The 14466-nt window shown below is 37.6% G+C and overlaps 1 protein-coding gene and 2 long non-coding RNA genes across 7 annotated transcripts in view; 2 read left to right on the top strand and 1 right to left on the bottom strand.

Annotated features, from left to right (window-relative positions):
- The window catches only part of KLHL7 (kelch-like family member 7), a 47684-nt gene extending 35179 nt beyond the window's left edge, over positions 1-12505 (top strand). For all 5 annotated transcript variants that reach the window (XM_005872283.2, XM_014544632.1, XM_005872285.2 and 2 more), the window contains 4 exons: positions 5171-5411; positions 6401-6602; positions 10075-10172; positions 11766-12505. In XM_005872283.2, the coding sequence (XP_005872345.1) occupies positions 5171-5411; positions 6401-6602; positions 10075-10172; positions 11766-12049 (825 nt within the window). In that variant the 3' untranslated portion in view covers positions 12050-12505. The remainder of the gene's footprint in view (positions 1-5170; positions 5412-6400; positions 6603-10074; positions 10173-11765) is intronic.
- LOC106727138 lies at positions 12175-12956 on the bottom strand. The gene is made up of 2 exons (XR_001363295.1): positions 12921-12956; positions 12175-12850 (listed from the first exon to the last, which is right to left on the bottom strand). It is a non-coding gene; the product is annotated as an uncharacterized LOC106727138 (long non-coding RNA).
- On the top strand, positions 12951-13962 carry LOC106727139. Its single transcript, XR_001363296.1, has 2 exons — positions 12951-13008; positions 13700-13962. It is a non-coding gene; the product is annotated as an uncharacterized LOC106727139 (long non-coding RNA).
- Positions 13963-14466: the final 504 nt, after the last annotated feature.

Here is a 14466-nt window from a genome sequence, read left to right as displayed (position 1 = left end):
CAGCTGATCAGTGATTCTCTCTCATCAGAAATGTTTCTCTCTCCCTCTCCCTTCATCTCTGAAATGAATAAAAACTTACTAAAAAAAAATCTAAGTGCAGAGCATTTAAAAAAAAGAAATTAAAAAAAAATTATTGCAAAGATCATTTTACTTTCTGCCTAGAAGATGAACAATTAAGCAGAATATTATATACTAGAAGCCCGAAGCACGAAAATCGTGCACTCCAGGGGTGGGGGTCCCTCAGTTCAGGCTGCACCCTCTCGCAGTCTGAGAGCCCCCGGGGGATGTCCGACTGCCGCGGAGGTGGGAGAGGCTCCCACCACCACTGCGTTCGCCAGCTGTGAGCCCAGCTTCTGGCTGAGCGGCGCTCCCCCTGTGGGAGCTCACTGACCACCAGGGGCAGCTCCTGCATTGAGCATCTGCCCCCTGGTGGTCAGTACATGTCATAGCGACCGGTCCTTCTGCCATTTGGTCGATTTGCATATTAGCCCTTTATTATATAGGATAGCTAGTATTTATCAAGCATAGTGTCTAACATGTACAGTGACCAATGACAGTATTTGGAAAATTTAAAATCTTGACGATTTCTGGAGAAATTATAGCCCAGATTGCAAGTAAACAGAAGCATGTGCCTTGTCCTGTGTCACACATGTACTACTTTCCTCATGGGCTTATAATTTCAAGAGAGCAATTTTATTTTAATTGTTAAATCTGAAGCCTAACAAAGCCCTGTGTGACAGGTACCTATGAGCACCCATTAATTCCCTACTCAAATCCCTGAGTAGTATTAGAAAGTTAGAACTATTCAGTTACCATACTCTGGAATTCATTCTTTGGAACCTCATATCCTAATGTCTAAGTGTTTAAGCTCATCTAGCTAAAAGAAAAAGTATTTTGTTTGTTTTAATCCCAGCTTCTACATGGGCAGTTATTTTTAATTTGAAGAGTTAGCAGGTCTTGGAGATCATTAAAAGGATATATGACCAGTTTTCTCACCCTAAATTAAATAAGTAAGAGCATGGAAACAGTGTTCTTGAGGACATCTTTAGAAACTATGGAAAAGTTGCCATCTTGCTTTCTAATAAATATAAGTTGGATGTAAGAGTGGTAAGACTTGAGATTCACTGAGCTAACAATTTATCTTAGTAATGAAATTGTATTTCTCTGCTAATGAGCTTGGTGAGATAGTAATTATGAGTAGATCTGCAGAATATGTAAGAGAACCATTAGTTTACTTTTGAGGGATTCGCTCCCTGTAGCATATAGTCATTGTTTTCTCTCTTTTTATTTTTCATTCTGTGGTATGTAGTTTCCCTAAGGAAAAAAAATATATATATTTCCCCCCATTTTTCAATGTCCATTGAGGAAAACTGAAGTTTTGGGAAAGTGTTATGTTTATCCTGTAGTTTTGTGTGCTTACCAATACACATACCACACAGTAACCCAGGAGGACACATAGATCCTAATTTGAGAATAAAAATTAGATTAAGGTTCTGTTTTTCTGGTCACCTAAAAAGCAGAATGTTTATCAACACTAGAAGTCAAGGTTTTCTCTATCAGGGACTCTTCCTTTTGCTAAGAAACCTTAATAAAACATTTCCTATGGTACTTTGCTCTGATCTGACGAATGCTTGAGACACGGGATACTAGCATCAGAGATATCACTTGATATCTTTTCCCAAAGGGAACTAAACATTAGTAATCACACACACTGCTTTACTTGGTGAGGTTGGGAATTGTTTGGCTTTCTGTCTGACCCTAATTATTTCCAGCCATTTTCAGAAAACAGCAGGAACACTATAGCTTCCTTGCTCAGAAAGGGAGGATCATAGGTACCGTACCTATGGGTTCATTCCCCCAGACATTTACATAGAAAAAGGGCACAGGTGTCCTTGGATGTCATCAAACATAGTGAGGAAAGAGTGCTATGAACAGCCCTCATTGTGAAGCCCTGATAGGTGCCAATTTCTAATCATTGGGAAGAAAAAAGTGAGTTTCCAAGACTACTCCGAATAGATTACAATAGTGCCCCTTGTTTGTGGTTTCACTTTCTGTCATTTCAATTACCTGCAGTCAACCATGGTCTGAAAATATTAAATGGAAAAATTGCAGAAATAAACAATTCATTAGCCATGGCTAGATGATCCTCCTTTTGATGTATAGTCAGAAAGTCAATAGTAGCTTAATGCTACGTCACAATGCCTATGTCGTTCACCTCACTCCATCTCCTCACATAAATTTTGTATCTTCTCACATCATCACAAGAAAAGTTAGTACAGTACAATAAGATATTTTGAGCCCTGGCCGGGTTTTCTCAGTGGTTAGAGCATTGGCCCTCAGACTGACGGGTCCCGGATTCGATTCTGGTCAAGGGCACATACCTCAGTTGCAGGTTCAATCCCTGGCCCTGGTTGGGGCGAGAGCAGGAGGCAACCAATCGATGTGTCTCTCTCACATCAGTATTTCTCCCCACCCTCCCCCCTTTCACTCTTTTTTTTTTTTAAATTTTTTTTTAATATGTTTTATTGATTTTTTACAGAGAGGAAGGGAGAGAGATAGAGAGTTAGAAACATCGATGAGAGAGAAACATCGATCAGCTGCCTCCTGCACACCTCCTACTGGGGATGTGCCCGCAACCCAGGTACATGCCCTTGACCGGAATCGAACCTGGGACCTTTCAGTCCGCAGGCTGATGCTCTATCCACTGAGCCAAACCGGTTTCGGCCCCCCTTTCACTCTTGCTGCCACCTTCTTCCTCCCTCCCTTCCAGTCTATGTAAAAATCAATGAGAAAAATATCCTTGGATGAGGATAAATTTTTTTTAAGATATTTTGAGAAGATTCCACATTCAGTTAGATTTTACATTATATTATAATTCTATTTTATTGTTATTGTTAATCCCTTACTGTGCCTAATTTATCAATTAAACTTTATCATATGTATGCATAGGAAAAAACATAGTGTATATAGGATTTAGTACTATCCACAGTTTCAGGCATTCACTGGGGCTCTTGGAACAAATCCATCATGGATAATGGAGAACTACCATACTCAAGTATTTCATAGTAAATGTCATGGCTTTAAGCATCTGGCTGACTACACTGGCTCAACTCTATATTTACAGAAAATATCTCACAGAAGTCTCTAAAATACCTTCTAGCTTTAGACATCGGTAGGATAATGGCAGTTTAAACTTCATATTAACCATTGATTCTTTTTTCTTTTTCTTTTTTTAAATCCTCGCCTGAGGATATGTTTTCTATTGATTTGAGAGAGAGAGAGAGAGAGAGAGAGAGAGAGAGAGAGAGAATATTGCAGCAGTTGGTTGCCTTCTGTACACACCCAACTGGGGATTGAGCCCATCACCCTCAGTGTACAGGAAGATGCTCCAACCAACCGAGCCACTCTGGCCAGGGCAACCACTGATTCTTTATAACTCTATACATCTGGCAGGGAAAGGATGAAGATATTTACACTTGAAGAAAAGTTGTTTTGTTTTGTTTTTATTTTTATTTTTATTTATTTTTTTTTTTCAATTTAAATTCACTATGTGTCTGGAACTATACTGGACCCACCGCCATGTCAAGACACCCATGGTTTTTACGAAGCTTACATTTTACTAGAGTTTAAGTTTTAAAAATAGTAATAATTTAATTGGAAAGTGGTGAGTACTGCTGAAAACTAAAGCCTGATGGGGAATCGGAGGGAGGGAAGTTGCCATTTGCAAGAGAGTAACCAGGGAAGGCCTCCCCTGAGGAAGGTGAGGTGACTGAAAGCCACGTAGACACTGGAAGCAGCAGTTCCGGGGAGGAAATAGCCAGGGCAAAGGCCCTGGGGCAGGAGCACGCCTGGCACGTGCATGGGCCAGACAGGAGGCCAGTGTGGCTGGATCGCAGGGAGCAAAGAGAAATGCATCAGAGGTAACGGTGCTGCAAGGAGGTGGGGAGAACACGTAAATCACGGGGAGCAGGTAATGCCTTGTGAGGGCTTCAACTTTGCTCTAAGAAGTGGGAGGGGGCCCTGACCGGTTTGGCTCAGTGGATGAAGCGTCGGCCTGCGGACTGAAAGGTCCCAGGTTCCATTCTGGTCAAGGGCATGTACCTTGGTTTCGGGCACATCCCCAGTAGGGGTGTGCAGGAGGCAGCTGATCGATGTTTCTCTCTCATTGATGTTTCTAACTCTCTATCCCTCTTCCTTCCTCTCTGTAAAAAATCAATAAAATATATTTTTTAAAAAATACAGAGACAATGTAAAGCAAGAGCTGAAGCGAAGGCTTCTCTGGGATATTACTTGAAAACTACAAGGACTCTGACTTCGAGTCGCAGGTTGACAAATTCAGTCAATGACACGCACTTTTCCCGCGGAGGTTTAATGAAGAGCACAATTTCAGAGCCTAACGAAACAGTACCCTCCAAGCCCCGGTCACAGCAGTAAACACTGACCCAATTCTTATAGGCTGAAGTGTCTGGGCTATGGCTTGTGACAGGAGGGCAAAATCCCTTCCAGCTTCATCCTTCTCGATGAGGAGAGCTCTCCTGGCCCTTCCGACCAAGTCCCATCTGCATGAAGTCACTCTGTCTTGTTTTGTTTTTAAATAACAAACTACTTTGCTTATTTATTTTATTTTATTTTTTATATATTTTATTGATTTTTTTACAGAGAGGAAGGGAAATAGATAGAGAGTCAGAAACATCAATGAGAGAGAAACATCGATCAGCCGCCTCCTGCACACCTCCTACTGGGGATGTGCCCGCAACCAAGGTACATTCCCTTGACCGGAATCGAACCTGGGACCTTTCAGTCCGCAGGCCGACGCTCTATCCACTGAGCCAAACCGGTTAGGGCATACTTTGCTTATTTTAGAATTTTCCTGTATTATTATCCTCAGTAACAGAAAGAATGGAAGACTGAGTGATGACAATACATCTAGGTGCATTAAAGTTTATTTTAGAGCCAGAAAAGACCCAAAGCAGCCACTGTCTTCTTCTTGCCCTCTGCCAACATTCTGGAAAAAAATCACACGATTAGATAATAGTCTCAAGCCAAACATTTTTATATGTATTCTAGTAAATTAACATATTCTTGTGTTTTGTATTTTCTCAACTATGTCTTTATCCATTTCAATTATACTTTTCTGTTACTGAAAGCTTCCTGTCCTTTCCTGTTACAGGATTATAGCTGGACGGACATCCGCTGCCCCTTTGAAAAACGAAGAGATGCAGCATGCGTGTTTTGGGACAATGTTGTATACATTTTGGGTGGCTCTCAGCTCTTCCCCATAAAACGAATGGACTGCTATAATGTGGTGAAGGATAGCTGGTATTCCAAACTGGGCCCCCCAACACCTAGAGACAGCCTCGCTGCCTGTGCCGCAGAGGGCAAAATCTATACATCTGGAGGTTCTGAAGTCGGTAAGGACTTTCTCAGTGTTTTTGTTTGGGGCATGTGTTTTAAAGCCAAGTACCTTGGCTTTCATATTTAAATAAACAGTTGGTGTTATTTATCCAGATATTTTTTGACATAATTTAAATGGATATGTTACATTTTAGAGCCCATTTCCCTGACGGCTTACCTTATTTATGAATCAGTACTTTAAAAGAGCTTCAACTTCCTAGATTATGTCCATTTTTTAAAAAATATGTCCGGTTTTTTAAAAATGTGTTGTTATTAATTTTTAGAGAGAGAGGGAAGGAGAGGGATAGAGAAATAGAAACATCGTTGAGAGAGGAACATCATGGATTGGCTGCCTCCTGCACACCCCCCCCTGGGGAACGAGCCCACAACCCAGGCATGTCCCCTGATGGGGAATCGAACTGGAGGACCTTTTGGTTCCTGAGTCAATGTTCAACCACTGAAACATACAACGGTACCTTAATAATATACTCAAGAATGGACCAGCATGACTTCTCAGGGCTTACCATACAACCACCGAGAGAAGTCAGGAAGAGTAGTATTGTTAGTGGTGCAGTGGCTGTCATAGAATATTATATGGTAAGCCTCAGAATATTATCAGATAGTAGTTTTCATATTTTAAGGCATGGGTTTATCACCTGTAAATAGGTATGCTTTTTCCCCTCTATATAAACATTTCAAGTTTGGATAATTCCCATCATGCACCACTGGGCTGGAGGACATCCATAAAGTTCCTTATTTAATTTTCTTTTGAAATCAAACCAAATCTTTTCCTAAGATGTAATTACAATATCTAAGTCTCTCCACACATCCTTCTGTGAATATTTTCCAAGGTCTGTACCAACGATTCCTGCATTGTGTTGCTGTTGTTGAGTCTAGAAAAGACTCTGTAAATTCTTTCTTCCAGTGACTGACTCCCTCTGCAGTCAGCTCGCTCCGAGCCTGCACACACACTCCATCGAACATGACAGGCCTTCTTCTTTTCCAGGAAACTCGGCTCTGTATTTATTTGAGTGTTACGACACAAGAACTGAGAGCTGGCACACCAAGCCCAGCATGCTGACCCAGCGCTGCAGCCACGGCATGGTGGAAGCCAATGGCCTAATCTATGTTTGCGGTGGAAGTTTAGGGAACAATGTTTCTGGCCGAGTGTTGAATTCCTGTGAAGTTTATGATCCTGCCACAGAAACGTATGTATGGATTTAAAATTCTATTTCACAGTATTGTATCCTGTAAGCTCAGTGAAAGATGTGTCAAAAAGAGCCCAACAGGAGAATTTAGCTCTAATAGTAAGAATGTACACACAGTTTTAAATGTTTACAGCCTGGACCCTTTCTCTGCACCTTAAGAAATGGCTTCAGTTTATACCCTGTGGCAGCCCCTCTCTTTCTCTTCCTCCTTGTAGGCAGTGAATGTCTATGAATGATGAGACAAGTCTGACTGCTTGATCAAACTCATGAAATAACTTCTTTTAGAGGTCAGGAAATGTAGGGGAGGAGGGGGGAAATTAGGATCAGTAGTAAATTTGCCTTTAATTGAGAAATATATGTTTAATTAAAAATATTAATAAATCATAACCCTAGGTATAATGCCTTTTGTGAGTTTTGTGCTTAGGAAAGTATGTTTAGATTCATTTTTATTAAACAAAATTATTCTTAAATCAACTGGTTTTTGAAAAGCAAAATGCTAAAGAAATAAATGATTAGCCAGTTTTTCTGATCTTGTAATTAATAATGAAACCCATTGAATGTAGCCAGAGGAAATATGCTAATTATTTAATAGTAAAGGCAGTGATAAGTACAATGACATGGAACTAGTGAGGACATGAACACAGATGATATCCTAGTGATACTCAAAAATATCCCAAGAACTTCAATAAGAAAATTCACCTGCTTTTTGAAAGGATTATTCTTCCTTTACCCAGAACAAGATATTGGGTAAATATGTTCAACTGAAATGTTATGCCAAAGAGCGGCACCAACTCTCTTGTGCTCAAGTTTTATATTTAGGAAATATTGCCAGACTACAAAACATAGAAGTCTTCCACTCCAGCTGCTGCTTTTTTTTTTAATTAAGAGTAACAATTTAATTATAAAATATGACCAGTCATGTGCATTTATTTATTTATGCTTCCCATCTGCTTTTAAAGGGTTTAAAGAAGCATAATCAGTAACTCCTTTACCAAGCAAAAATGCAGTTAACAATAGTTTGTTTACTCATATTTTGTTCATCTGGTTACCAGTGTTAAAAATAGAATTGAGTGCAGTGTATCTTGAAATTTGTCTTTTGCCCAGTGTTGAGACTAGGCAATCTCTTGAAATCATCCAGATTTATTACTCCTTTCAAAATGTACCTTTGTACTTTCCAGAGCACACTGGCTTATCCTCATCTTATCATCCACCAATTCAACTATCTACCTACCCCTTTTTGCCCCACACCACAGGGGTGTATATCAGCTGTCCTCCCTCCTAGATCAGTCTCTACTTTACCTCCCATAAGCCCTGTGCTCAAAAAGTGTTGCAGCATACTAATTGGAAAACTAGTCTCATTCATCCTGCTGCCTAATTCTTTTTTCATCTCTAAAAAAATCTCTTAAAGTAGGACCCATACCATATAAACTCCGGGCTTCTAAATTTGTTCAGGCAGTATCAATGTAAATCAATACTATATTCTTGTTCATATTAGCAGAGAAAACATTAAAGGAATTCTGTAACCTCAATTTTTTTTAAAAAACTAGGTGATTATATTCAGTTTAGGGAATATTTTAAAATTTATACAACTTAGCATTTTTTGTATATATTGAGCTTGTATGTTAAATTTGAATTTTTCGTATCCTCTTCAATGCCCTTAAATTTTCTTAAGTGAAAAAAGAGTGTGACTATAATTATCCAACTCTCAAAATGAAAAGTAAGTTATATATTACTAAGATTTTCTTTCTACTGTGATCTGTCCATCCATGTTTTTTACAAAATTTTCTTCCCAGTTTTGACAGTTTTCTTAAGTATTTTGTAACTAGACTGTGTTTAATTGGAAGGTCTGGAATAAAACCTCTGCAGTCAGAATTTTAAGAAAAGTGTTTTGTGAAACTTCCGTAATTCTAAACCTTCAGGAAACTTATCCTATATAATAAAATCCTAATATGCAAATTGACCAAACAGTGGAACGACTGGTCGCTATGATGCGTACTGACCATCAAGGGGCAAACATCTGCCCTCCTAGAGGGAGGCAACCAACAGGCAGCAGTGGCGGCGGCGATCGGGGGGGCGGGTCCGGCCAGCGAGTGCCCCACCAGTCGCCTACCGCAGACCCACAAACCCGCAAACTGGCAGTCAGACATTCCCTGAGGGTGCAGGCCGGGCTGAGGGACCCCACACACACACACACCCTTGCACAAATTTTGTGCACCAGGCCTCTAGTATATACATAAAAACATGCCCTTTATACCATGGACATATTTGAAGAAGAAAGGGCTTTATATCAAAGCAATTTTTCCAAATCAAATATTGTGTTGATTGTACTTGGATAGCTTACTCTATAAAGCTCACTGCATAGAGAGGCAGTGGAGGCCTGGTGCTGGTTCTCCCACTTCCAAGCTGTGTGCTGGTCTTTCACCTGGACGGGCATATGTGTTTAGCGTTGCCAACCTCACCTTACAGAGTACTCTGAAAATGAGAGTGGTGACTGCCAAACCACTTTTTTAAAAATAAATATAAGGCAACAAATAAGTTACTACTATTTCATAGTTAATCATTATGCCTTAATTATGTTTTTAAAAGTTACATTTATTACATGTTTAAAAGAAGAAATAGAAATAACCATACTGGAGAGTTAACACTTATGCCAGTTTTTTTCTTTTGTTGTTGATTGGAGTATTTTAGTTATTAGCTATTATGCACACAACCTCTGTGTGCCAGTACCATCTTCACAAACACAAATGTCAATTGTGTATATGAGAGTATATGCAAAAGAAGAGATTGAATCTCAGAAAAAAAACAGCTAATCACATTGTCTATGATGTGTATGAATATAATGCTGTTACCTGTGAATTAGTGTCCTTCAACACTTGTATCCACATTTATAACTCAATCTCAGTATTTGTTGTAGTGGCTGTGAACACAGCAACATACTAATAAGTTATTAAACTTAACAGAATGATAGCACTTTTGTTACTAGGGCTGGCTAAAGTCCTAAGTGTAAATTTGAAGATGAACATGTGAATAGTAATAGATACTACTAATTTGCTGGTGCTAGAGGCCCATAATAAATTTGTTTTACTTATTCATATGTAAATATTAATTAAAACCACATGTGACAGTGTTTGTGCTTTATAGTCTCTTATGTACCTTTCCCTTGTTTTTTGTTATCATTTTACAAGTTATTGTGAACTACAGGAAATGGATTTCTTCCAAAGACATGTTAATAATCTCAAATATGTCCTATATGTCATATCCTATTAGAGTTGAAGGGAATAAAATCTGTATTTACCCACCTATAAATAAATTAAAACCACTGTAAAGCTTTTGTTTTCTAGCCTTCCGGGGGTGTGTGTGTGTGTGCGCGCGTGTGACTGGTAAGTGAGCACTTAGTTGGGATAACAGATCTTTTTTATAAATTAATATTGTGTGTGAACAGTACACTAAAAACTTTCTTTTATTTTTTCAGATGGACTGAGCTGTGTCCAATGATTGAGGCCAGGAAGAATCATGGACTGGTGTTTGTGAAAGATAAGATATTTGCTGTGGGCGGTCAGAATGGCTTAGGTGTGTGGTGGTGTTAATTCACTGTTAAACTTTCCCAATGAGTTTGATGATACTTCCTTATCTTAAATTATGGAAACATTTCTTAAAATCTAAATATAAGAGTTTATCCAATACATCATTATACTTATTTTTATGGTTTATAGGTTACTAGAAGCCTGTTGCACGAAGATTCGTGCAATAGGCCTTCCTTCCCCTGGCTGCCAGCACCGGTTTTCCTCCGGCACCCAGGACCCGGTCTTCAGTCTTCACTCCACTGCATATGCAAATTAACCGCCATCTTTGTTGGGTTAATTTGCTCTGATTGGTTGGTGGGTGTAGCGGAGTGACACCAATTTGCGTGTTTCTCTTTTATTAGTGTAGATAGAAACATTGGAGTACATTTAACATCCTTTTCCATGAAATGTGGGTAATGGCCATCAGTCATTGTAACAGTCCCAGACGGCTTCTACACATTTCTAAATATTCTCTGGGGTTTGGTATCACTAGTTTTAAGAACTATTGAATAATAGAAATATTTGAACTTTTAAAAAACTTTTTAAAGTACAAGTTTTATGACTTGTATCCAGGCTCTGAATGGCAAACTTTCCTAACATTTTTAAACATTGCATGAAAATATTAGTATTACTATTTTATTAAATGAGTAAATTTGACCTTATTTTTTTTTTAAGATTTTTAATTGATTTTTAGAGATAGAGGAAGGGAGAGGGGGAGAGAGAGTGACACATCAATTGGTGGCTGGCTCCTATACCCCCCCTTGAGCCTCCAACCCAGGCTTGTGCCCTGACTGGGAATCGAACTGGCAACCTTTTTTTAAATATATATAATATACTTTTATTGATTTCAGAGAGGAAGAGAGATAGAAAGAGAGATAGAAACATCAATGATGAGAATCATTGATTGGCTGCCTCCTGCATGCCCCCTACTGGGGATCAAGCCGAAACCCAGGCATGTGCCCTTGATCAGAATCGAACCAGGGGCCCTTCTGTCCCCAGGCGGACACTGTATCCACTGAGCCAAACTGGCTAGGGCTAGCAACCTTTTTGGTTGGACAATGCCCAGCCAACTGAGCCATACTGGCCAGAGCTTTATTTTCTTAAATAATGTACTAAAATCTTAAATAATTGCTTTAAATAATGGAGACTCTGGACTGAATCTATAGATTATTCCACAAACCTCATTTTAGTCAGCACCTTTGAGCATTACTTAAATGTAACAATAAAATTACTTCTTTCCCTTCTCCTATCTCTATTCATTGCTATTTTCCATAAACTGCTGAAAGATAAATAGTACAAGGACAAAGTGGGACATTTGAATAATTAGATTTAAAGTTAATCAACAGGAAAATCCACAGATTGGTTTACTTTTTTACTTTATTTTAATTTTCATAATTAAATGTTTATGATTCTAAAATGACAAAAATTAACTGTCTGTTGTGTTAAGGTAAGAATAGATGTGTGGGCATTATAAGATTCTTACACCTTTTCTGCACGCTTGAACATTATCATAATAAAATGTTAGAAAAATGAAAAGAATTATTACTTTAAGAGATCTTAGAATTGTTCATGTAGTTCATGTTGTTTTATTCTTTTGAAGGTGGCCTGGACAATGTGGAATATTATGATATTAAGTTAAATGAATGGAAGATGGTCTCACCGATGCCATGGAAGGGTGTAACAGTGAAGTGTGCAGCAGTTGGCTCTATAGTTTATGTCTTGGCTGGTTTTCAAGGTGTGGGTCGATTGGGACACATCCTTGAATATAATACTGAAACAGATAAATGGTTTGCCAACTCCAAAGTTCGAGCTTTTCCAGTAACAAGTTGTTTAATTTGTGTTGTTGATACTTGTGGAGCAAATGAAGAAACCCTTGAAACATGAAAAATGAGTGGACTTCAAGACTTATTGGAGACTCAAAAATATGGCCACCAATACTTTGTTCCAAGAGTTGGTTACAAAGTTTTAGTTTGGTGGGTTTTGGGTTGGTTTGTTTTTGTTTTTGTTTTTTTTGTTTTGTGTGTGTGTGTGTGTTTTTAAGGAAGTTTCAAGTAAAGAAAGATCCCTATAAAATCATATTTCCTTACTTAATTCAAAGACCACATTTTAGCTGTCCACGTAATCATGAACATATCTAGCAAGAAAACTTGAAAAACACTAAGCATTTGGTGAAAATATGAATTTTTCTTAAATGAATTTTGCATTTGTAACTATGATTATGACAGAGTGGGAGATTGGCTCATCAGTGAACAGTCTCATCTTAGCTCTAGATTCTATTTTCATACATCACAGAAGTGCTATGTAGTTAGGCTGTTTGTTTCAGTTTAGTCAAGAACTAAAGAGTAGTATGGAGCAGCTTAGTCTCCCATAGATTTGCTTGTCTGAATTTGTTCCATTTAGTGCCAAATGTGTTCCATTTTTAAAAGCAAGGCAGAGTGAGTCGAGGCATGCGCATACTCTCACAAACTTCATAATCGTATTTTGGGACTTAAAAATGTACCAAACTCCTGATGAAATATATTCAATCCAATTAAATATATTCCATCTTTTAAACAGAAATGTTAAGCTTAGCACCCATTATTAATTTGTCATTGTTTTACCCAGGGCTTAAAAAATGATTATGTCTCTTCAGTCCTCACTTCAAATAAAATCCAGTTATAATAAAATGACTAGCCAAAAATAAAGCTATTATGTCTCTTCAGTCCTCACTTCAAATAAAATCCAATTATAATAAAATGACTAGCCAAAAATAAACCTATTTATAGCAAATTTATAGGTCACTAGAATAGCACTGATAATTATACAATATCAGTGTTGATTTTGAACTTCTAATGGATTAAAAGGTACATGATTTCTTTTCCTTAGCAAGATACATCAGAGATATTTGATCCCATTGTATCTAAAGGTTTTGTAATAATTTGAATTGCATATTTGTCATCTATTATTGCTTTTGTAAAGTCAACAAGTCTTTCACAAACCCATCTACTCATTTCTTCCTACTAATGTTTTGCCCGTTTACATTATGAAATGTATGGAATGAACTATATAAAGCTGTCACCATCAATGTTTTTATCTGGTAATATTAAATATTTTTTAACAAAACAGACTAAGTTCTATTCATTCTTTATTTTAGATGTGTTAATGATTTTTTTTAAATTTGTGAAGCAGTGTTCCTATTTTAATTTTGTTTTCTCTATATGGGAGTTGTATAATCTTAAACACTAAAAAATGTTTAAATGAAAACAACTGTAAAAAGCATTATGATATGTTTGTTTATATACGGTTTTTTATGTACATAATAGCTTTATTAAGATATAATGTACATATCAAACAATTCACCATTTAAAGTGTACCATTCAATGGTCTTTAATATATCCGCAGAGTTGTGCAGCTGTCACCACAACTTTGGAACATTTTCTTCACCACAAAAAGAAACCCCATACTCACTAGCAGTCACTCACCATTTTTCCCCTTGTCTCATTTCACTGTGGCTCCTGCAACAAATTAGATTTTGAACTTCTAATGGATTAAAAGGTACATGATTTCTTTTCCTTAGCAAGATACATCAGAGATATTTGATCCCATTGTATCTAAAAGTTTTGTAATAATTTGAATTGCATATTTGTCATCTATTATTGCTTTTGTAAAGTCAACAAGTCTTTCACAAACCCATCTACTCATTTCTTCCTACTAATGTTTTGCCCGTTTACATTATGAAATGTATGGAATGAACTATATAAAGCTGTCACCATCAATGTTTTTATCTGGTAATATTAAATATTTTTTAACAAAACAGACTAAGTTCTATTCATTCTTTATTTTAGATGTGTTAATGATTTTTTTAAAATTTGTGAAGCAGTGTTCCTGTTTTAATTTTGTTTTCTCTGTATGGGAGTTGTATAATCTTAAACACTAAAAAATGTTTAAATGAAAACAACTGTAAAAAGCATTATGATATGTTTGTTTATATATGGTTTTTTATGTACATAATAGCTTTATTACGATATAATGTACATATCAAACAATTCACCATTTAAAGTGTACCATTCAATGGTCTTTAATATATCCGCAGAGTTGTGCAGCTGTCACCACAACTTTGGAACATTTTCTTCACCACAAAAAGAAACCCCATACTCACTAGCAGTCACTCACCATTTTTCCCCTTGTCTCATTTCACTGTGGCTCCTGCAACAAATTACTACAAACTTGGTGGCTTAAAACAACAGAAATGTACTCTTTCCTTAGTTCAGCGGACCAGAAGCCCTACATCAAGGGTCAGGGTGCCTCCTTCTGGAGGTCCT

This window comes from Myotis brandtii, unplaced genomic scaffold, assembly GCF_000412655.1.
Source record: "Myotis brandtii unplaced genomic scaffold, ASM41265v1 scaffold374, whole genome shotgun sequence".
NCBI classification, from domain to species: domain Eukaryota; kingdom Metazoa; phylum Chordata; class Mammalia; order Chiroptera; family Vespertilionidae; genus Myotis; species Myotis brandtii.
This window is presented reverse-complemented; position numbering and strand designations above follow the sequence as displayed.